General features: G+C 39.1%; 1 protein-coding gene across 2 annotated transcripts in view; it reads left to right on the top strand.

The window, feature by feature from the left end:
- The window catches only part of TDRD7 (tudor domain containing 7), an 84,200-nt gene that overhangs the window by 35,392 nt on the left and 25,579 nt on the right, over nt 1-23,229 (top strand). For both annotated transcript variants that reach the window (XM_077756137.1, XM_077756138.1), the window contains exons 5-8: nt 4,085-4,158; nt 7,039-7,256; nt 18,907-19,493; nt 22,932-23,118. In XM_077756137.1, coding sequence (XP_077612263.1) covers nt 4,085-4,158; nt 7,039-7,256; nt 18,907-19,493; nt 22,932-23,118 — 1,066 coding nt within the window. The remainder of the gene's footprint in view (nt 1-4,084; nt 4,159-7,038; nt 7,257-18,906; nt 19,494-22,931; nt 23,119-23,229) is intronic.

Here is a 23,229-nt window from a genome sequence, read left to right as displayed (position 1 = left end):
TAGTGAGTAAGATCGTGGACTTTGAATAGGAATAAATGGCTGTTTGGCATTAGCCAATAGGCACTGTGATTAAAAAGGCATTTTTCAAGTATTAAGCTAAATAAATGTGAATTTGTTGTCAGTTTCTGCTTCTTTGTATATGTTTAAAACGGTTGTATGTTTAAGATGTACTAAATATTTGTAGGAAGCATTTTCTAAAATACATTTATTGCCCTTGGTCTGATTGCAAAATTACTATCTGTGTGGTATAGAAAATTTGCAGACTATAAGGAAGTAAAATGAAGTTTTAAAATTACCTCTAATCTGGGGCACCTGGGTGGTTCAGTTGGTTAAGCAATGGTCTCTTGATCTTGGTTCAGGTCATGATCTCAGTGTGTGGGATTGAGCCCTGCATCGGGCTCTGCACTGACGGTGCAAACCCTGCTTGGGATTCTCTCTCTCCCTCTCTCTGTGTCCCTCCCTTGCCAGTGCTCTCTCTCTCTCTCAAAATAAATAAATAAACTTTAAAAGATTGCCTCTAATCCAAATGTAAATGTAAACATCTAACAATATCTATCTTTTTTATGGATATATAAGTTTTTAAAAATACAAATGTGCTCATGCTCTATATTACTGTTTTATAACCTGTTTTAAAAGGTAATATATTGTTAACCCACATGATTGGGTTATACAAGTATACTTGTACATTATCATTTTTAATGTCAGGGATGTCCAACCACCTATTGTTGGACATAAATTCTTTCCACTATTGTAAGCAATCCTACAATGAAACATATTTGTAGAACAGTCCTTGCATATATTCATGACTAGAATAAATTGGGTAAGAGGGCATACATACTAAGACTGTGACTAATTTGTGCTCTACACAGGTTATACCAATTATATTCTAGAAGCACATGGAAGTGATCATTTACTTGTACCCTTCTCCCAATACTGGACATCACTTTTTTAGTTGATACTAAAAGGTGAAAAAATGTATACCTATATTTTAATTTCTATTTCTTTGACTTTGATTCTTAAGGGGACTATACGTTTGTCATATGTTTACTTAATCATTTATAGATCTTTTATGAATTACACATCTTTGTCCTTTGTACAACCTTTCTGTTGGTTATTTTCTTTTTCTTTCTTATTTTTAAAAATAACTTACAAATTAAGGATGTTGACGCTTTGTAATATGGTGCCAATACTTCCTCAGTTTCTTTAACTTTGGTATTTTTACTATACAAAAACTTTACATTTTTATATCTTTTTATCTACCAAATCTATCAATCTGTTCCTTTGTGGCTTCTGTCTTAAGGTATTATGCTTAGAAGAGCACTTTTACCCCAGTATTATATAATAGTTCTTCTGTTTTCTTTTAGAATTTTTATGGTTTCATTAAACCTTTAATCCAGAATTTATGTGGCTGCATAGTGTGAGAGTTAGCAGTCTTGTTAGCCAGATGCCGTAATACCAGTTATTACATAATCTTTTCTTTCCATGTTGGTTTAAAATTCTGTCTTTACCAATAATAAATTGTTATAAATATATGACTTGGTTTCTGGGCTTTCCATTTCGAATCATTAATTACCTATTTACTGTGCCAAACTATTCAGATTATTATAACTTTATAAGGTATTAATAAACTTTGCTCTCTGCTTCCTCCTGTCTCTACTCCTGATTTGGTTTCTTCTAACATGTGCTTTTATTACATCTACATCGCACTTAGTAGGTTTTGTTCTTACAGATTTTGTCAGTACATTATTACCTATTTTTGTGTAAGAGGTTATACAGATCTAGTAGCTTATAACACTTATTATTTCCCAGTTCCTGTGGATCATGTATCTGGTTCCACTTAGCTAGGCCCTCTGCTTCAGTCTCTCTCTTTTTTTTTTTTTTTAATTTTTTTTTTAACGTTTATTTAGTTTTGAGAGACAGAGTGTGAGTGGGGGAGGGGCAGAGAGAGAGGGAGACACAGAATCCGAAGCAGGCTCCAGGCTCTGAGCTAGCTGTCAGCACAGAGCCCGACACGGGGCTCGAACCCACAAACCATGAGATCATGACCTGAGCTGAAGTCAGACGCCTAACCAACTGAGCCACCCAGGCGCCCTGCTTCAGTCTCTTTTGAGGCTGCTGTGAAGGTATTGGCCATGGATGGGGTGAACTGAGCAAGAATTTGCCTCTGGGCTGATGCACATGCTTGTTGGCATAATCCATTTCTTTCATTTTTTTTCTCAGTGCCTGACTTCCTGGCTGTTGGCCAAAGACCACTTTCAATTTCCTGCCACAGAGGCCTCCCCAGTGTGGCCATTGGCTTCATCAAAGCCAGCAAGGGAGAGATTTTGCCAGCAGTGGGGAAATTTGTGATCCCCTCAACCTTGAAAGAGTCTGTTGGTTAGAAGCAAGTTACTCAAGGGAGGGGGATTATATAAGGCTATGGCTACCAGAAGGCAAGAATGATGGGGGGCCATGGCATAGCTGCTTACCACAGTCTTCTCAACTATATGTACAGTCCATGACATGGGGATATGTTTTTCTTGATTAATCATAGATCATTCCTATCTGTCCATGCCCGGCTCATAGTAGGTCCTGAAATAAGTGTTTGTGGGGTAAGAATGTGTCTCTAATAAATGGCATATGTTTAGATTTGATAGGTGTTTTTTGGACCAGTCTAAGTATTTGTCTTTTAAGAAACAAAATAATAAGTCTTTTATACCTACTTTTATAAAACTGATTGGACCTCTTTCATGTTACTATGTTTGTTTTTCACGTGTCCCTGAAATTTCCCTTGCAATCTTTATTTTGCTATGTCAACTGTTTTCTGTCCCTTCCTCAGACCTACCCATGCTTGAACCATAGCTGTCCCTGCCATCATCTCTCTGTTCTCTCTCTTTGCTTATAAGCCTCTGCCTGCTAATAGATGCCTCAAAGCGGATTCTGAGCAGGGGAGGGTTCTAGTATACCATTTTAGGGCTCTGGTGCAAGGGAAAAGAGGGATGTTGCCCTGCCAGTTCTGCAAAAATAGGAGTTGGATATGTTTTTGGCATCTTCTCTTATTACCTAGATGTATTAATATATAAATATGATGTTCTTATAGTTGCATAGCGTCATATATTAAATAAGTTTATTGATAGCCTACCATTTAATAATTTCTTACAGAATTAAAATATTATGAGGAGATGTGCTTTATTCCAAAGAATTAATCTCCTTTTTTAGACTATTCCATACTATCCAACAGTTGGAAAACATGTATACTGTGTCATTGTCACCCACTCTAGTCCCTTACCCACTGCTGGGCAAGATGTACACATTGGTTGATTCAATCATCCTATTCATTCCTACAACACTCACTGTCATTTCAAAGTACCAAGCACTGCCCTAGGCACTGGGTACAGGTCATTAAGACACTTAGATTCTAGTGAGGTAGACCGATGTGAGCATAAATGAAATTGTGTGTGTGTGTGTGTGTGTGTGTGTGTAGTTTCTTTGTCCTCATATTTGGAAAAATCTTCCTATATACATATCCAATATAATTCATTAAAAATTATTTTGGTGAGCATATGAAGTGTGGGGAGCCGATGCTTTTTCTTTCCTAACTTGTTACTTGAGCAGTCCTTCTGTGGTGCACTTTTCTCATGTGCTAAGATGCACTGTAAATTGAGTGTTTCTAAGCTCTGTATCATTTCACTTATCTGTTTAAGTATTATAAATGTTGTAATTTTATAACTCACTTCAGTATCTAGTGATACAAGTCCTTCATTTTTTGGTTGTATTCTAAAATATTCTTTATGTTCAACTACTTTTTCTTTGCATGGTTTTCTTTATTTTGTATTGCTAGTCCCTTAAAGGTGATTAATTGGAACTCTAACTTCCAAGTTCCCTTCAAGTCCTAGTTTAAAGTTAGCTTTTAATACATTTTCTCTAATATGAAACATGAAAGCTGATACTGGTATCATTTTCATTTTTGCTCATTTTGAAATATTCTAATGACTTCTTTCACTATTCAGTGCCACAGAGACTTTAAATGAAAAGCACAGTGCTTACAACTTGGCATAGACTTTGCTATTTGAGTTTTAATTTACTTTTTTTTTTAACACCTTAGGTTTAGCCCCAAGGCGTCCCTTTCACCACCTTTTCAGATGCATCTTTCAAGAACCTGTGCTAAGGAAATAAATGGTATGTTTTCTCAACATTATCTTTATGATACATTTTGGCTTCTGGAGCCTTAGAACCCCAAGAAAAATATCTGATGGTGGCTATTCACATTTTCTCTCACCCTATCCTATTTATTATTTCTCTTCCCCTCTTTCCTCATTCCTTTAAATTATGAAATGAAGTGATATAAAGAGAAAATAATACCTCCAAGGATATCATTATTCTGACATAAGGCCTTCCACACATTAGACAAATTCTGTTTCACTTCCGTGTGTCACCTGGAGATACTTGTGTGCCTTTTCACCCTCCCATTCTTCAGAGGGTAAGATTTAAAGCACATAAATATGAGATTTCAGCTCACAAAATAGCTTCAGATACTCCACCAGTTTTAAAAGCTGGGATCCTAATTGTATGCAGTGACCACTAAGCATCTAAGTATGAATATAAATGACCTCAGGTTATAAGATCCAAAAGAGCTGTTAAGAAAACAATAAGAAACTTAAAATCAAAGGAACTGAAGATCAAAAATGCACACACTTGGGGGCGCTTGGGTGGCTCAGTCGGTTGAGGTCCGACTTCGGTTCCGGTCATGATCTCACGGTTCGTGGGTTCGAGCCCCGCATCAGGCTCTGTGCTGACAGCCAGGTCAGAGCCTGGAGCCTGTTTCGGATTCTGTGTCTCCCTCTCTCTCTGACCCTCCCCTGCTCACTCTCTCTCTCTTTCTCTCTCTCTCTCAGAAATAAACACATTAAAAAAAAATGCACACACTTGTTGGGGCACCTGGGTGGCTCAGTCAGTTGAACTATGGACTTCGGCTCAGGTCATGATCTCACGGTTTGGTTCCTGGGTTCAAGCCCTGCATCAGGCTCGCTGCTGTCAGTGCAGAGGCCATTTCAGATCCTCTGTCTCCTTTTCTCTGCCCTGCCTCTGCTCATGCTCTCTCCAAAATAAATAAATAAAACATTTAAAAAATAAAAATGCACACACTTGGCATCTGGTCTCCTCCAACCAAAGTATAAATTCCCTGCTCATAGATGCACCTGAGGGACACTGTTTAAGGGTCAGTATTTATACTGCATGACACTGAAGTATGATTTTAAATGATTTGCTGTTTCAAGTGTGATTCTGATTGAGTCAAATTATTTTCTCCATAAGAACACATCTCCGGTATTTCTTATGGAAATTACTTGAATCAAATGATTTTCTTTTCTGTCAGTAACTTTTACACATGCATTTTCTGAAACATGGCTACTCCCTTAGAGGTTGTAAATCCTTTTAAATTAGAATAAACTTTTTTCTGCAGAACCCCGAGGACTTGTTTAAGGAGGATTGCCGTTCTCCAGGCAGCTGATGCGTACACACTTGCACACAGCCTCTCCTACCTGATATAAAACAGACTTCTTCCTTGATTTGTTTAACAGAAGATTCACAAGCTTAGGGCACTCCCCATGGCCCCCCAGAACAGATGCATTTGCAGACTCCAACTGTGCATCATTTACTGACACTCTCTCTTTAAGGGGGGTGGGGTCTGGCCAGTTCTCAGAAGGTCATCTTTTCCATAATCCTGATCCTTTTATATCATTATTTGGGAGGAACCTAAATAAATTAGTAATGCCTTTATATGGACATTGTGTGCCCTTTTGTTTGCTGAGCCAAATTGAGTTTAGTGCCCTGTGCTGGGTGACAGCAGAGGCAGCACTCAGCCCTCCTCAAGGAACTGCTGCTCATCTTTTGGCTTCTTGGCATCCTCAGAGGCCAGTGGCCCCAGACCAGTCTGTGTATCTCTCGACCTGCTAGTTTATTTATTTATTTTTTTAATGTTTTATTTATTTCTGAGAGAGAGACAGAGACAGAGTGAGCAGGGGAGGGTCAGAGAGAGGGAGACACAGAATCCGAAGCAGGCTCCAGGCTCTGAGCTAGCTATTAGCACAGAGCTCAGTGTGGGGCTCAAACCCACGAACTGTGAGATCATGACCTGAGCTGAAGTCGGATGCTTAACCGACTGAGCCACCCAGGCGCCCCATCTACCTGCCAGTTTAAAATAGAATAAAATTTGCTGAATCCCAGCAGAAATACTGTCTGATTAAAAGATGAACATGTTTTGCTTGTAGATGGTAATCTTTTATACGCCCTCATCTGTATCCCAGTGAAATTCAGAAGAGGTTTGGAATGCATTTCATTCCTTTTAACATACCAGAACTGTCAGCTATAGTGGACACTAAGATTTTTTTTATAAGCGTCTTAGGATGTTAGCTCAGGTATTCTAGGTTTTAACTAAAAATAAATGTGAGTGAAGAGATAGTCAAAACTTTATAAATATTCACTTATAAAGGATTAATGAATCAGACTGAGGAAATAAAAACAAAGCACAAATAGTTATCTGTGGGCACCAGACTCTTATTTAGTTTATAAACTGCGACTAGGATGATTATTGTAGGTGGATCAATTTTTGAACTTCTGTCTATTGCTAAATTATTTTTCTCATTAATAAAGCAGAAAATTAATCATATTTTAAAACCTGGACATTTAAAAAAATTTTTTATAAAATGTTCTTTGATCTTACTATTAAGGCACTATCCTAATGCTTTTGGAATATAGGTTTAAATGAAGTATTGCATATAAACCAGTATCGTCTAAAGTTTAACCTTTCTTAGTTGCACCTAGAGAGTGATTGGTTAAGTACTAAATTTTTTTATTCTCTATGAAGCAAGATCACCCTGACGTTTAAATTAGGAAGCACCCTTGTCACAGTCCAGCTTGGTCTTATCCTGCTCACTTCTAAGTCCCGTGGCCCCCATAAGCCTGAAGTGTAACAAAGCCTAATGACACAGATACTAGATAATGGGGATAAGCTAAAATGTTAAGCCTTTTGGTTAATTCTATCATTTTTTTAATTTAAAGATAATTTAAATCAGACTGTTGAAAAACCAAATGTCACGCCTCCTGCCTCTTACACTTATAAAATGGATGAGGTTCAAAACCGCATAAAGGAAATACTAAACAAGCATAACAATGGCATTTGGATATCTAAGCTTCCACATTTTTACAAAGAGTTATATAAAGAAGAACTTAATCAAGGAATTTTACAACAGTTTGAACACTGGCCTCATATTTGCACGGTACGTTTCTCCTTACTCCTCCCTTCTGATGCCTGCTCCCTGCCCTCCTTTCAGATTTTGAGTTATTAGTCACATCACCTTTTATCCAGGGAGCATGACGCACTTGACATAATATTGCTTCATTAATATTTATCTCTGAGATTAACATGTATCGGTTCTTACTTACAGAGGTATGTCAAGATCGAGGGCTGTGTGTGTGTTGTGATTGCTGTTTTTACATATTTCATTTTAAATTATTTTTAAGTGCATTTAATATGTGGTAATATATATATACCATTTTGTATTGAACTGTTACCAATAGATACTGATAACTTTGCCATTTTAATAACTTGAACTTACTGGTAATAAAACTGTATTAGCCTCAAAATTTTACATGCCGGTTCCTGAGCATTTTTAGAGACATTCAGCTGAACAAATTTTAGTTATTTTGACTAATTATTTATACATTACCTTATTTTAATTTTAAAATTAATATAGAGTTGTGATTTGAAATTTTTACAAACTTCTTTGGAGGAAAAAATTGACAAGTGAACTAACATCAATTCCTATACCTGTTTCTGCTGGAGAGTCTGTTATTATAATAAAATGATGGACCAGAATATTTTATTAGAAATCTTAGTTCAGCCAGCGTTAGAGACAACTAGATTCTTAAACCAAAGTAACTAACCTTCAGGTTTCTTAATGTTTGCATTTACATAGAATGTATTCAATAATGTAACTATTCTATTTTTTTCCGTAACTATTCTAAATGGTAGCATTAACCACTACTCAGTGCTTCTAGAATTAAATATGCATATGATTTTCATTTGATAGAAGGCTTTCATTTATTTAATTGAATATATATATTTTGGCCCCTGACCTCGTTGGGTAATGCACAGGCCACATTCTTTTTCTAAGCCCCTGGCCTGATGATACCATATATTTTTGTAACCACTTTTTCCTCCCAGGCACTGACATGCATTCAAGTCCCAGTCACTTTACAGGCAAGAGTCATTCATTCATCCATCCAACCTATTTATTCATACCCCACATTTACTGTGCACCTGTTGGTACCAGTCACTGACTTACATGCTAACAACACCTTAGAGCCATGTCACATGTCAGAATATTCAGTGGGAAGTAGGAAAACAAGTAGAAATAGCAAACCCTAGAAATAGGCTGTTTCCTTCCTTCTAAAGTCAAGAATGTTTACAGACTATAAGAATGTTACCCTGACTTATGTGAAATGTAGGGTTTATTCTTGTAATGGGAACTCCTGTTGGTTGCTGTTCAGTTCATTCCATTTTTACTCCTTTCTAGGGAGAGTTTTCTCACTGGTTGTGGGTTCAGCAGCATAGATGTGCCTGCTCAGAATTCCCTCATCTTTAGGGCACTTTTGGTATTTAACCAGGCTGATCAATTTAGAGGTTCAGGGCCTCAAGCCCCTTCTCAGGGGTGGATAGGGTTTTATTTTTTAAATCCATAGACAGTCATGAACTTACAGCACATCGCAGTGAACTTAGAGCCATTTTTTTGTCAGGATACACATATAACTCACTATAAAGTTTTGATTTAAAAAAGTTGTCTTTGGAGTGAAGTTTTAAAAATTAACTCCCCAGAATCTTCTTAATGTATTGTTGTTTCCGGTTACTTTGTTTTATACTCCATAATATTTACTTGTATTTGTGTAGCTTAACTTATAGATTTTGGGAGACATTTTCATCTTTGCTATCTCCATCTCTGCAAAGCCCCGAAGTTTTTCTTGCTAGGATTGTAGATGAGAGAATATCTCTTTGATGCTAAAACTTTACCTAAAATGAAGAGTTTCCTACTAAATTTCAGGAGCTGAAACAACTGACTTTTTATTTTCTGGTTGCTCAAATTTATCTTGTTGCATGATTATTTTCTGTTCAGGAACTGAGGGTCGAACATGAAGCAGAAATAGAATATACCTTCCTTATCTGTGTGCTGTGTTTCTCAATTTTGAGTAGGACTTCTTAGATGCAATCACTGTGAATTATTAAGGATAAGAATTGCTTAGTGTAAAAGCATTATGTCTAGGATGCCAAAAACTGCCAGTCTTATTGATGTCTATTAATATTTTTCAAAACTTTTTTTATAACATCTAAATATTTTTAATGGCCTACTGGTAAACAGTTTTAAACAGTTACAGCATGGTTATTTTTAGACCATTTTAAATAGTTATACCATGGTTGTTTTCCCTTTTTTCTGACTTTCACCAAGGTGAAAAGCAGAAACACAGATAGCACACCCAGAGCTGATACTATTACAGGCAAGGACAGGCATTCTCAAATGCAGCACAAAAAAGTTAGCATAAGAAAGATTCTGTCAGTAGTATATATCTCTCTATATGGCCTGTTGTATAACCGAAGAAGAAACCCAAGAGCAGTGTATTTCCTTATTTTTTTAAAAGACTTCCTCCCCTAATCATATAAAAAATTATATAAAAGAAAGATTAAAAAATAAAGCTGTGAGGGGCACCTGGATGGCTTGTTCGGTTAAGCATATGACTTTGGCTCAGGTCATGATCTCAAAGCTCACGGGTTCAAGCTCTCTCCATGCAGAGCCTGCTTTGGATTATCTGTCTCCCTCTCTCTCTGTCCCTTCCTCACTTGAGCACGCACTCTCTCTCTCTCTCTCAAAACTATATCAACATTTATAGAAAAAGTAAAGCTATGAAAGAAAAATCACCCATTTATACATATATACAGTGGATACCATATATTCTTGCAAGACTCAGAGATAACCACTTGCAGGTATTTCCATCTGAATATCAGAATGGGCAACATGAGCTTCTGGGGCCACCAAATAGCAGCTCTGAAATTTTACTTTCATGGAGGTTCTAATCTTCTATATGCTCTAATCCACTTCACAAGGCTGTTGGATTACATTTTGATGCAGGCAGAAGGATGCTTTGACTCTTTTGTTCTTAATCTTGGGGATCTTTCCAACAACAAAATGTGGATTGAGTTTTGAAAGTTAAAGAGAACATAAAGTTATGCTCACAAATGATGAACCAGTTGCATAGTGTTCCTAGGCAACTTGTGAGGGAAAAAAACTGGGAGAGGTGTCCTAGGAAGGCAAAGAGCCCAAGCTGGTGGACCTCTAGACCAAGGGTACTGGAATCCAAGCATTGCCATTCAGTCCTTGGAGGAGGACAGCAACATCTCTTGGCTATTCTAGAATGTTTCTCTTATTAATAGTGTTCTTCTTAACTGCTGTGTTTGGCTAGTATTTATAAAATGCTTCTATGAGCCAGATGCTGACCTGGGCGTTGGGATAACAGTAAACAAGACAAACATGGTCCTTGCCCTTATGGGACTTCCTGTCTAACAGAGAAAATAAACATGGAACAAATTATGATAAGCCTGCCATTGTATTGGAGGAGATGTGCCAGGGTGCTGAGGAAATGTGTAAACAGGAGGGCTCAACTTAGTATGATGAGTCAAGAACTTCCCAGAGGAGGTGGCTGCCACACTAAAACCTGACAGGTGAGCTGGAGTAAGTTAGGCACAGGAGGCAGCTCATACCGAAGCCCTGAGATGGAAAGAAAAACAGGGCTTTTTCAGGAAACTGAAAGAAATTCAATAAGGAGAGAGTGGCTCAAGAAGAAACTCAGGAGGAGAGCAGAGGCTAGGCCACCTCATGAAAGAGTCGTCATTTGGTGGGAACTTAGCAGATCTCCCTTCCAGGAGGCCACCCAGGATCCAGAACCTCTGGCACTTTGGTTTCTAGTAAAATTCCAAATCTTGTCACAATGACTGTTGAACCCCAGAGAGTTTGTCGACATTCTCCACTCTCTGCAGTACGGGTAGAGAGAGAAACGGCTCCGTTCCCACATAAGCCAGATTATCTGTCTGTATTTAGTACCTTATCTAAAGCTGCAGAGCGAGCTGGGGGGCTCGTTCTTTGAGCCAGACAGGACCACAGGCGCTCAGCCGAGAATCGGTGCCATGCCTCAGCGGCCTAGTGGATGAGCACCGGCCAACACTCTGAGTTGTGCTGGAGGCACAGCGGCCTTTGTTATGAATATGGCATTTTGTGAATGACATCCTAGAACATAAAATGTGAGTGATAAAAAAAAATGCCCAGTTGTACTAATTATTCATGCTTTTATAAAAAGTTTTTACTGTTAATCTGTATTTTTGTTAAGTGTCATTCTCCTACCCACTGGAAAGCACACTGCGCTTCAAGTTGTTTAGTACTGTAATACCTTAGACTTTAAAAAAGGCTTAAAGCTCTAAATTGTATCAGTATAACAGTTTCTGTAATTTCATAGGTAGTGACGGCAGTTTTGCCACTTACAGAGATATGTTTTTATAGTTTTGGACGTTCAGGAATTTTTCCTTAACTGTGGTAATTAATTATAGAAGACAATAAAGCACCTGTCAGCCCAGGCAAATGAACTGCCCTTTTTAAAATTCTGGATATTTCTGGGCTAAAAATGAACAACTTGGATTTCTAAGGAAGTGAGTAAATGAAACAGCAGTGATGCATGCTCAGACTTAACGGTAGTGATACAATCTGTAGAGCAATGCCAGCAGAAGCCGCAGTGAGAAGGTAAACTGAGGCCTTGAGAGTATAGCCCTGATATCTAACTGGAATCCAGCTTCTTTTCTCATTTTTCACCAATAAAATAATATGTAGTGAACACTTTGGAACAGTTTTTAAATTTAACTTCAGTGAGCATCTGAATAGGAGAAAGAATTGCTCTGTGGCAAAATCAGAACGGACACATTGATGTGTATGATGGTGCTGTGCTGAAACTTGAATAGAGCAACTGCCATCAGACCCTAGAGAGTGAAAGAAGGAGTTTGGGCTGGGCCACCTGTGTGGCTCAGTCCATTAAGCATCTGACACTTGGTTTCAACTTGGGTCATCATCTCACAGTTTGTGAGCTAGAGCCCCACGTTGGGCTGTGGACTGATGGCATAGATGCTGTGTGGGATTCTCTCTCTCCCTGTCTCTGCCCCTTCCTCACTCTCTCTCTCTCAAAATAAACATTAAAAAAAAAAAAGTTTGGGCTTTGGAGTTCCATGTTTGCCTTGCCATTTCTTAGCTGCATTACTTTCAGCACACAAATCATCCTTCCAGGGCCCCACTCTTCTATAAAATGTGACCATTTTGTGGTGTCTGGGTGGCTCAGTTGGACGTCTGACATTGGCTCATGTCATGATCTCGTGGTTCATGAGTTCAAGCCCTGTTTTGGGCTCTGTGCTGACAGCTCAGAGCCTGGAGCCTGCCTCAGATTATGTGTTTTCCTCTCTCTCTGCCCCTCCCCTGCTCATGCTCTGTCTCCATCTCTGAAAAACGAATAAACCTTAAAAAAATAAAATAAATAAAATGTGACTATTTCTACCCATCGCATAGGGTTGTTGGAATAAAGTGAGACAAACTATAAAAAGCAGCTGCCAGTACAATGTAAGACACATAGCAGGTATTTAGGAAAAGGCTGTTTTTGTTTTGTTTTGTTTTGTTTTAGAGAGAGAGAGCAGGAAGATGGGCAGAGAGAGAGGGAGAGAGAGAATCCTCCAGCTGAGGTTCCACACCTAGCACAAAGCCTGATTCAGGGCTCCATCCCACTACCTTGGAATCATGACTGAAGTTAAATCAAGGATCAGATGCTCAAACAGCTGAGCCACCCAGGGCCTACAAGGCTGTCATTTTTTGAGGGGCAGCCCAGCTCAAACTAAAGCAGGTTATAACCTACTGGTAAACCAGAGACATGCCCAGCAAGCCTTCCAAAGGAACTTATCTCAGTGAATAGAGCAAAAACTAAAGAAGGAAGAACAAAAGTTTAAATCAAGAGAGGATAAGGAGCAGTAGATGACTGAAGTGAAAGGGATCAAAACTTCAAGATAAGGTGAGTTTCTGTTATCTTGGGGGCACAACTCCCACCCCCAAAGGTAATGAGAACATACCTAGAATACCTACTTAGCCTGGAAGGCACAGTGAAAGCCACAGCTGCTGGCCAAGATCATCCCAAAAGCTTGCTCACACTTAGCCAGGAGAAGATGCCCTTGTCTTGCTGAGAGAAACTGACAAGAGCCTGACCTTGGGCCATGCTGAATGACAAGGACTTGAAGTCTGTTCTAATATAGTTGCAGTCAGCATCAGATAGAAGTCCTTAGTAGGAAAAGGGGTGAGAGGTCAAAGAGAGTATGAGCCTTGGAATATATACAGTCTGTAAAACTATTCACCCAAGATGGTGGAAAGAGTTTAGTTTCTCTGGGCAGATGGTTTGTAAACAGTCAGGGGTTACTCTCTAGAAGAAACTTTTTACCTTTACCTGTGATTAAATATCTGTGGAACATGCCTCAAACACTTTCTTAAACAGGAGCAACCAAAAAATTGTAACTGTTTCTGAATATCTTGGATTTGGCGTCACTAGCCTTGGTAAAGCACTGTGGAGAGGGTGGCAGAAGTAGGTAGTATGGAACATTGAGATGTGGGGCTTAGCTCATCTCTATATTTCTGTGTGTAGTATATGCCCCACCCACTGCCCTTACAGGCTTCAGCTCCCAGCCTATCAGTTTGTCTTCATTGTGGCCCAATGATGCCATCGGGGACTGTATTCTCATCTCTTTCTCAATTTTATGACTTTTCCAGCGTTTCTCAGCTTTAGCACAAAAAAGATTGAGTCTTAAGGAGGTCATTAACCACTCAATCTTTCTTTCTGTAAACAGGCTATTCACAGGGTACTAGCTTCTGGTCAGTAACTCTTTAGTGTTTTCACTGTTGCAAGGGACAGCAATCTTAAATTGGTTTCTTTTTGAGTTCAAAACCTTGCCAATGCTTGGAGAACTGGGAATCAGGTCTCCAGGTAAATATGATTTTACTGTACTGTCTCAGGCTTGCCATGGATAGTGACCATATAAAATGAAATTTAGAACTTAAAGCTTCAACATAAAGAACCACTATCCAGTGGAAATACAACTGAAGCTGGATAAGGCCTAAACAACTCTTTTGGAAAACTTTTATTTAATTGAACAATACCAATTCTGTTACAGAATCCTAAAGAAAATTCTAATTCTATGAGAGACAGTAAGGTTACCTCAGCAGCTTATGCTACAGAGTTAGCAGATGAGACTTCCATAGACTCAAAGGATTTGGGCTTCAAGAATTTAAGTTTACAGCACAGGTAAAATCAGAAAGGAAAAATTAAGACCTCTTAGAATTAAGAAGAAGAAAGTTTCTAGGTTCATAAGATGAAGACTTTTATTTGAACAAATAGGGCTCGTGAAGAAATTGATGTTTGAAAGCCTTGGGCTTTACGTATACCAAACCTAATATGTCTACTCTAAACTTACAGAATCCCAGAGGTGTGTGAGAGAAGTATCTCACTGCAATTCCAAATGAGGCAGAAATCAAACTAAATATAATGAACTTGTGGGGATAAAAGTCTAAGGCATATTAGATACCAGAGTCTTCTGATGAGTACCAAAGGAGGTGGCTTGAGCTCCATGGTGGAGGGAGTTAATCTCTTATGTTACCTATCTGCCTTTTCTGTTGGGGCTGGAGGTGCTGAGGAAGGGGATAAGTAAAGATATGAAGTTCCAGGTCATGCCACCTCCCAATCGTTGAACTAGTAGTTTTTTAAGTGGATATCCAAAGCCACCCACCCACCAAAAAAAATGTAGAGCTACAAAACAAAATATGGAGGAAAAGGGTAGGATTATGATCTTGAATCTTCTCCTACAAAACAGAAGGCTTATGACTCCGTCCTCAGGTATGTATCCAGATCAGGTCAACTAGAGAGGGTATACAGCATCCCTGTAAGAGATAACTGAAATGATGAGTGTTTGGGGTGCCTGGATGGCTCAGTCAGTTAATCGGCCAACTTCAGCTCAGGTCATGGTCTAGCGGTTATGGTTTCAAGCCCTGCATCAGGCTCTGTGCTGACACCTCAGAGCCTGGAGCCTGCTTCAGATTCTGTGTCTCCCTCTCTCTCTGCCCCTCCCCCACTCATGCTCTGTCTCTCTCTGTCTCTCAAAAAGGAATAAACATTAAAAAAATTTTAAAAATGATGAGTTGCTGACATATCAAACTAAGAATATAATAAAAGCCATATTTCAAGTAGCTGATAACTTACCTTGGTCATTTGTGAAGGCTAAAGAAAGCTGTTTACTTGAGGGCTATGACAGGAGATCACATGTCAATTGGGTCAGATGCATCAGAGCACAGTAAATCAGAGCACAGTAAACGGACACCACACTATAACCCACATTATAGTAATTCCTTGTATTTGGGGGAGATTGTCATAAACTTGGGCTATAGTAGTAGGTATCTTTCCTAAGTCTATATACCAGAAAATTAAAGAGAGACAAAGACACATTTTGTGGAGGATAGGTAACAATCACTGTAGAATGCTTGGGAAAAGCAAATTTTCATACATATGAAGATTTTAAAACAAAGTTGCAAAAAATTACATTTGTTTTAAGTTATGTTTTTTTAACTTGAAATGACATGACTTGCATAATTTTTCTCTTTGAATTCAGTAACCCTTCAGCCAGTCTCCAAAGATTGCTTAGAAAGCATGTGGATCAGACATATTATCTGTATCACTAAGCTTATCCATGAATATTGTCTAATGTATTGAAGAACATCTCATTCGGCCTTGGTTAGTGCCAGGTTCAGTTCCTGAAATCAGGCTTAATCTTAGTAAAGACTGATTTGAATTTAAAGAGGCCAAATTACTGGAGAACAAAGTGGAGTTTAGGCTTATAACCAATCTTGAGATTAAGGAAGAAGCACATTGGAAAGTGCCTACAATTCAAGGAACTAGTCATTTGGGGAATGGGGGTGGTTATCTACTTCAAACAATAGCAGTAAGATGAAAATACTGAGGAAAGAAATCTATCTTCTAGTTTAGGTGGTTATTTGGCCATTGTTAGAAATTTGGATAAACTTAGGCATGTTGGTTAAAATCTACTTTATAGGCTGACTAAAGAAGCTTGACTTAAATGTTGTAGACACAGCCCTGGAAGCTTACTAATAACAGATGATCGTTCAGCATTATTCTGATGTAAGGTCAGAAAAGAAAGGGAATTCTGTGCCCCTTAAGTGGCCCTAATGTTCATAAACTTCTGTTAAGACAGTAATTCCTGGTGAGAAGAACTCAGTGTGCTGGCCATGTCAGAGATCATGTCTAGAGATTTGATAAAGGGCTTTGGTAGGTAATTGGTCCTGATCATATCTGAAGCACAGGTGGGAATGGAAGCTTCAGGACTGGAAGTGGAGAGAGTGGGTGTTTTTTTTTTTAAGGTTTGTTTATTTATTTTGAAACACAGAGGGAAAGGGGCATAAAGAGAGGGGGAGAGAGAATCCCCAGCAGACTCAGCACTGTCAACACAGAGCCTGATGCGGGGCTCGAGGTCACAAACCATGAGATCATGACCTGAGTCGAAGTCAGATGCTTAACCAGCTGAGCCACCCTGGCAACCCCTAGGGGACTGTTGAACAAACACTGAAGTATCTCATGTTCCAGTTCAGTCACCAGAAAGAAAACGGTCATAAAGCTGAAGAACACTTCCTATTCTCTCTTGAGTTAAAAGAAGCCATGTGGACAGTTGGGTTGTGGGGCTTGTGAGAGTTGTTTTAGATAAATAAGATATTCCACTGAAATTAGTTTCTACCATCCACTTTGGAGAAGGTATTGCAAAAAATTGAGAAGAGGTCTGTAGGCAAAGAACGAAGATGGGCCCTGAAGCCTCAGCTGGCTTTTGATATGGAGGACTGTCCTGTCTAAATCTAAGATTACATTAATTGGGATTCTATATAATAAGTGAATAATTCACATAGAACTCTATTTTATTTCTCCATTTGCTCCAAAGGTATGTTTCTCAGGTCTTCTCTGGATACTGTATTCTTGCATCTTATTAAGTTTCTTAAAGCACGGTAGGGATTGACGTTTTAAGGTTTCAGATTTAAAAACACGAGTCTCAAGACCATTGAGAGCAGAACAAGAAGTGGTCCGAATATGTATATCCCTAAGGCTTAAAATTAGGGACATAAATTGTGACTGTCCTATAATGCACCATCCAGAGTGTCACAAGGTATCACACTGGTCACAGGTGTTGTTGGTGTTCTAACAGCTGGAGTCCACCAACAATGACAGGGAGTGTCGGCAGATGATAAACACAGACTGAGTTGCCTCTACCTTTATTGATGTTTGAGGTTTTAGGTACGGACTTTCCCCCCAGTCCTCAAAACTTCAACACACATTGGCAGAAGAATGTGAGGAGGAAAATCTAATGTTTTCTACTTGTGTTAATATTCATCCTTCTCATGTAGCATCTAGAATATATAGTCAAGACTAAAAGGTATCTGTCTTAATTTTCAATTGACTACCCCTCTCAACTTTTTAATGCTCTTCTTGGGTAACAAGACAATACCTTCTTTGTGTATACATACTTATGTTCTTCCTAAGCATTATATAGAAAATGAGTAAATGAAGTCAACGTTCTTTACTAACAAGCTACTCAGTGTACTTTAGTACTCTATTTTTCTTGGGAGAGGGAGGACTTCTTATAAGCTTGTATTATTACATTAGTGGTCTGGAATGTTCTGCCAAGGGCTTAAATTGAAGCTAAGAAATAGCTGAATAGGATCTGACAAAACAGGAACATCTTATGGGGCTATCAATGCTAACTTCAGTCTAATCAAAAGTTGAGAAACCTTTTTTTATAAAGGGCACAGCCACTTGACTCTGCTATTGAACTGCAAAGGCAACCATCCACAACGCATAAGCAAATGGGCATGGCTATGTTCCAGTAAAACCTTATGTATGCTGAATTTAATCTAATTTTCACATCACAAAATAATTCTTTTGATTTTTTCAACAATTTAAAAATATACAAATCATATTAGCTCATAGACAAGGCAAAAACAGGTGATGGGATCCAGCTTGTACCCTGGTCTAGTAATAGCAAGGCTTACAACTTGGAAAAAGTGGCTCCATACGTCACTTTCTTTTCTCTTTCTTCTCTTACACAAAGAGATGCCATCGAGCCATACTCAGAAATGTTACACAGATAAAATTAGGGATTGGAGGATGTACAAATGCCAGGAATTTTTATCTCTTGTTCTTTGGAGGGGCAACTTTCAGCTAACTTTCTACTTTAGTGGTTGTAAAAACTATACCTTTCTAAATAACATAAAGCTAAGGATTTTCTCAGGATACTGCAAGAAGAAGAAAAAAGCTAGCTCTTTAGTTTTGTCTAAAGATGTCCTAGCTTTTGTCCCAGTCAATTTTGTCCCTGACAATTCTGATATCTTTTCATGGCTTCATCCCACCTTCTATTCAGCCAATTTGGATTGTTGCTTTGGATTTGACAGAGAGAACTAAATGAGATATGTGGCTTAAGGGCAGAAACTATCATGATTTTGTAGGATTGTTGGAAGCCAGATGTCTCATAAGGGAAATTAATGCTATTTCATTTCCTATTTATTTCTAAAACATGGCTCATGGTGTTATTTGCAGATGAAGGCAAGGCATTAAGTCTTAGTGGTTGAGAAGAGTAGAAGGTACACTTTTGTTTTTCTTGATTAATTTGAAAACAGTGTTATTCTCATTAAAATGCATTAATGTGTTTTCAGGTTGTTTATAGCCATTGAAATATCTGTCATTTGCTTTATTTAAAAATTTCAGGTGGAAAAACCTTGCAGTGGTGGTCAAGATTTACTTCTTTATCCAGCTAAGAGAAAGCAGCTTTTGAGAAGTGAACTGGATGGTGAAAAAGTGCCTCCATCCCCACTACCTGCTCCAAAACAAATACCACCATTAAAAGGGTGTCCAGCAGTTATGCCAGGAGACTTTAAAGAGAAAGTTGCGGAGCTTCTGGTGAAATACTCAAGTGGTCTTTGGGCCAGTGCACTCCCCAAAGCATTTGAGGACATGTACAAAATGAAATTACCTGAGGATGCCTTAAAAAATCTTGCCTCGCTTTCTGACGTATGCACCATAGACTACATTTCTGGAAATCCCCAGAAGGCCATTCTCTATGCTAAACTTCCACTGCCCACTGACAAAATCCTAAAGGATGCAGGGCAAGCACATGGCGATTTTGAGATCAAGTCTATGGTTGAACAAGAATATTTGCAGATAGAAGAAAACATTTCCAAAAGTGCTGATACCTTTGTGGAGAATACAACAGTTCCTCCGTTAATCATTCCGACTGAGGCATCCCCATCTGTATTGGTGGTTGAACTGAGCAACACAAATGAAGTGGTTATCAGGCGAGTTTTATTTTCTAATTCTTTAGGATCCTGCTGTATTGTTGTTACTTGGCTATTCTTCCCACGGATGCTGGGAATTGAGGAAGAATAGTATATTTTTAGTTCTGTAGAGTTATAATGAAGTATAGCAATAATTCTTTTTATATCTTGTACATTTCTCTCAACTGCCAGAACTGTGTTCATATCTCTTAGGAGATTAATTTTTATTTCTTCTACATTAATGATTATAAATGTACATTCATCTCTTCCAGAAGACAGTGAGCATCTTGAAATCAGAGTACTTTAAAAAATTAATCCCTGCATATATTCTGAATATTTGTTAGATTTGTTAAATATGCAACTGTTCTTGTGAGAAAAGATAACGGTTTTATAAAATTGGAATGATAATTTGGTCTGCATGTGAAAAGAATCTATGTCAAAAGCATAATGATAACTGTATGTCAAAAGCAATGAATGCCTAATCCATAGAATAAGTAAGCCTCCCACTGGGTAGGTAATACTATTTAATCTGGGATTGTGTAGCATTTTACAGAAGTCAAAATAGCTAAGCACTGCCTACCTAGTATAATACATAAGATTAGCCCTTAGAGCCAAAGGTACTCTCTGGTTACTTGAGCCTTTTGATACCATTGCCTGAGCGGAAAAGCCATTGCCAGCGTGGCTGATGATAGCCAGAATTACAAAAAATGGTCCAGCCCCAGGCACTTGACATGGACTTTTGGAGAAAATACAGAATACATAGAAGATATTAAAAGACTACACTTTGTAGTTTCTAACTTGGGATAAAGAATGGAACCAGTATAGGTAGATCTCTGGAGGCACCAGCCTAGAGTATGGCTGTGGACAGAAAAGGAAAAGGTGAATCAGAACAGTATCCAGGATTCTTCAACAAAAATGTTGAAATTTGGGCTGTTATTCCTCCAGAGAATCATAGGTAAAAGTCTGAGTGGATAATGAAGTGTAATCAAGTGTCATGGTATGCTCTAACTAGAATATACAGAAGCTTTAGAGAGGTCTTGTTCTGTACAGAGGTAGTAAATGAATAAAGCTTTTATTCTAAGATGTGGTATGGCCTGAAGATGTAAATGGGTTGTTGAGGGTTGGGGATTCCACTGTGGTTCACTAATAAATTGAGGTAAAAGAAGGATGTTGAGGAGCACATGGCTAACTCCGACCATTTAGAAGAAATCTAAATCTGCCTTCTTGGCAAGATCCTTTGGTGCCTGTTACTATTAGTTGTCAGTTCTATAGTCAGAGACCAAGCACCCAGCACTAGGCTCAACAGATCATGTGATTTCTGGTGTTCTCACCAAGGGTTGGCAGGAATCTGGATCAGGTCCTGGACTTTAGTAGAAGGGTTCTAATCTACGTCAGGATAATTAGGTCCATGTCTTCAGATTGTTCAGCTCTCCTTTTCCAATATAAATTTGAATCCTGGAGTCAGTATTCTACCTGTTCAGCACAGTGGCTAGCAGCCAGCAAGCATGATGGGTAATGTGTGCTGTTAGATTGACCCTAGGTCGTTGGCATCCTGCACCCACCAACCCCAGAGACTTAGTAATTCCAATTGGGCTGAGCCCTATTCTATATTCACATCTTCACCCAGGCAGACAGTAGGCTCTGGAAACTAGGCCTGTGACTCATGAAGGGTCTGAGGAGGTATTGTGGCACAGACCTCAGCTCAAGCGTGGGAATCCCTTGTCTTCAGTCTCAAAAATTAACTTTGTGAGACTTTGTACTTATCGAATACCTGAATTGGCCTACATATCGTTCTTTGCCCATTTGTTCAGGTAATTTGGGGACAGGGCAGGACTTCATTCTTCCCACTACCCACCACCATACCAACCATAATATCATTCCCCACCCAAGCCAAGTAGCCATTTTTCTCTGCTGGTTGCCATAGGGAGCATATTTCATGCTGTTTCTCTCCACCCTCCTCCTCCTTAGCAGGTACCTGCGCTGAGCACACTACCAAGTCACAGGCTGCTGCCCAGGCCTTGGCCAGTGGGCTCCCAGGGCTGTGTCAGCACTAAAAGGAGGACCCGTGAGACTCTAGGTCTGGGGAAATGGGCGCTCAGGCAGAGCTGCAGACCTCCTCCAGGACGTCAGAACTGAGATGCCGCTGCACCCCAGGCAGCACCTTACCATTTGTAAAGTTCAATAAATTTAACCAGCAGAGTGTGACAAATCTTCTTCAGCTGTTTCTAGAGTAAATAATATGCATGCAATATTTGGTTTTAAAATAGCCATTGCTCAAAAAAGGCATTCTTTTCATTTTGTGTAGGACTTTTTAAAGCTTTTTAACCTCAAGTAACGAATAGGTTGAATAGGGTGTCTTCTGTCCTGCTGATAGTTACCAAGAATGCATGAGAAACATTCTCAAAGGAATAGTCTCTTGAAGCTGCATAAGACCACTTGGGCCCTAGGTAAAAGCGCAACAGTGCAAAGAGCAATGTGCTGGTTGGCATATCCCCCATCTCCCTAGTCAGTGATTCTTGTGCTGTTACAGCACAGCCTCCAGCTAAAAAGGCTTCGTCCTATGGCTGAAACACAGCTCCTGTTAACAGGAGCTGAACTTGATTTGCTGGAAGGAGGCCTTTGATGGAGTTGTCTCTGAGTACTAAAAGGCAAGAACACAGAGCCTATTTGTGGCACAAAGGGAAATAGTGTGTTTTGATAATCAACTGGGACAAGGTGACTGCAGTTTTAACAGCAGAAAATCGTAGAAGGAGATAGGCCGTATCCTGAAAAAGTCTTCTCAGAAAGCAAACAATTTAAGAGAGATTTAGCTAAAGATATCATCTCGTTAAGGGTATCAGAACTCAGCGTTTTGTTGTGATTTGTTTAAACTTGTTCAGTCAGCTGGGGGGGATGGGTTGTCTCATGGTTGTATTTAGTGCATTTAAGGCTTTGTTTTTCTCTGTTAAAGTGTCCTTGGTTTTCAGAGCTTGAGTCTTGTTCAAACCTAGCCTTAGGGCAAAACTGTCAAGTGGATTCTCTTCTCAGTAATCTACAAAGATTTCCAGCAGCCTTAGTAAAATTCTTAAATAGACTCATGCTAATCTGGCCTGACCTGGTGTCTCCATTTTCCACCATATTTTCCTCTCTTCCCTTCCTTTGAATCTTTTCCCAGCCTCACCCTCCCCGAAGTTTCCTTGGCTGCTTACTGTTAGGTCCTCCAGCTGTCTGGATTGTTGTCAAGCATTTGATCTGGTGTGTTCGGCCTGGTCTTGTTTTGAGTGAGCTCCACAATGTTGCATTTTCCTTTATCAAGACAGAAATGTTTACTAAATATGTGTTCTCTTGCCTATTGACATAAGCCATGTCTGAGACTGGAAGGATGGCAGTAGAAAAAAACCAGAGTGACATTAGTGAATTCCTGTCATTTTCTTCCTTCTGGGTTGCCTCATTTGTGTTCTCTTCCTTTAACTAATTCAGGTATGTGGGCAAAGACTATTCGGCTGCTCAGGAATTAATGGAAGATGAGATGAAGGAGTATTACAGTAAGAACCCCAAGATCACGCCAGTCCAGACTGTGCATGTTGGGCAGTTACTGGCTGTGAATGCTGAGGAGGATGCTTGGTTACGGGCACAGATCATCTCGATGGATGAGAACAAAATAAAGGCAAGCACTGTTTACTTCATAGCATTATGAAGACACACACATTATTTTTCAAACGTAGGTGTTCCTTGTAATACTGTGTTCTTCCTAACTGCATTTAGTTTTTTCCAGAAG

The sequence above is a fragment of the Crocuta crocuta genome, unplaced genomic scaffold, assembly GCF_008692635.1.
Source record: "Crocuta crocuta isolate KB4526 unplaced genomic scaffold, BGI_CrCroc_1.0 scaffold431, whole genome shotgun sequence".
Classification (NCBI taxonomy): Eukaryota; Metazoa; Chordata; class Mammalia; order Carnivora; family Hyaenidae; genus Crocuta; species Crocuta crocuta.
Note: the sequence above shows the minus strand (reverse complement) of the source record. Positions and strands in the feature narration are given on the sequence as shown.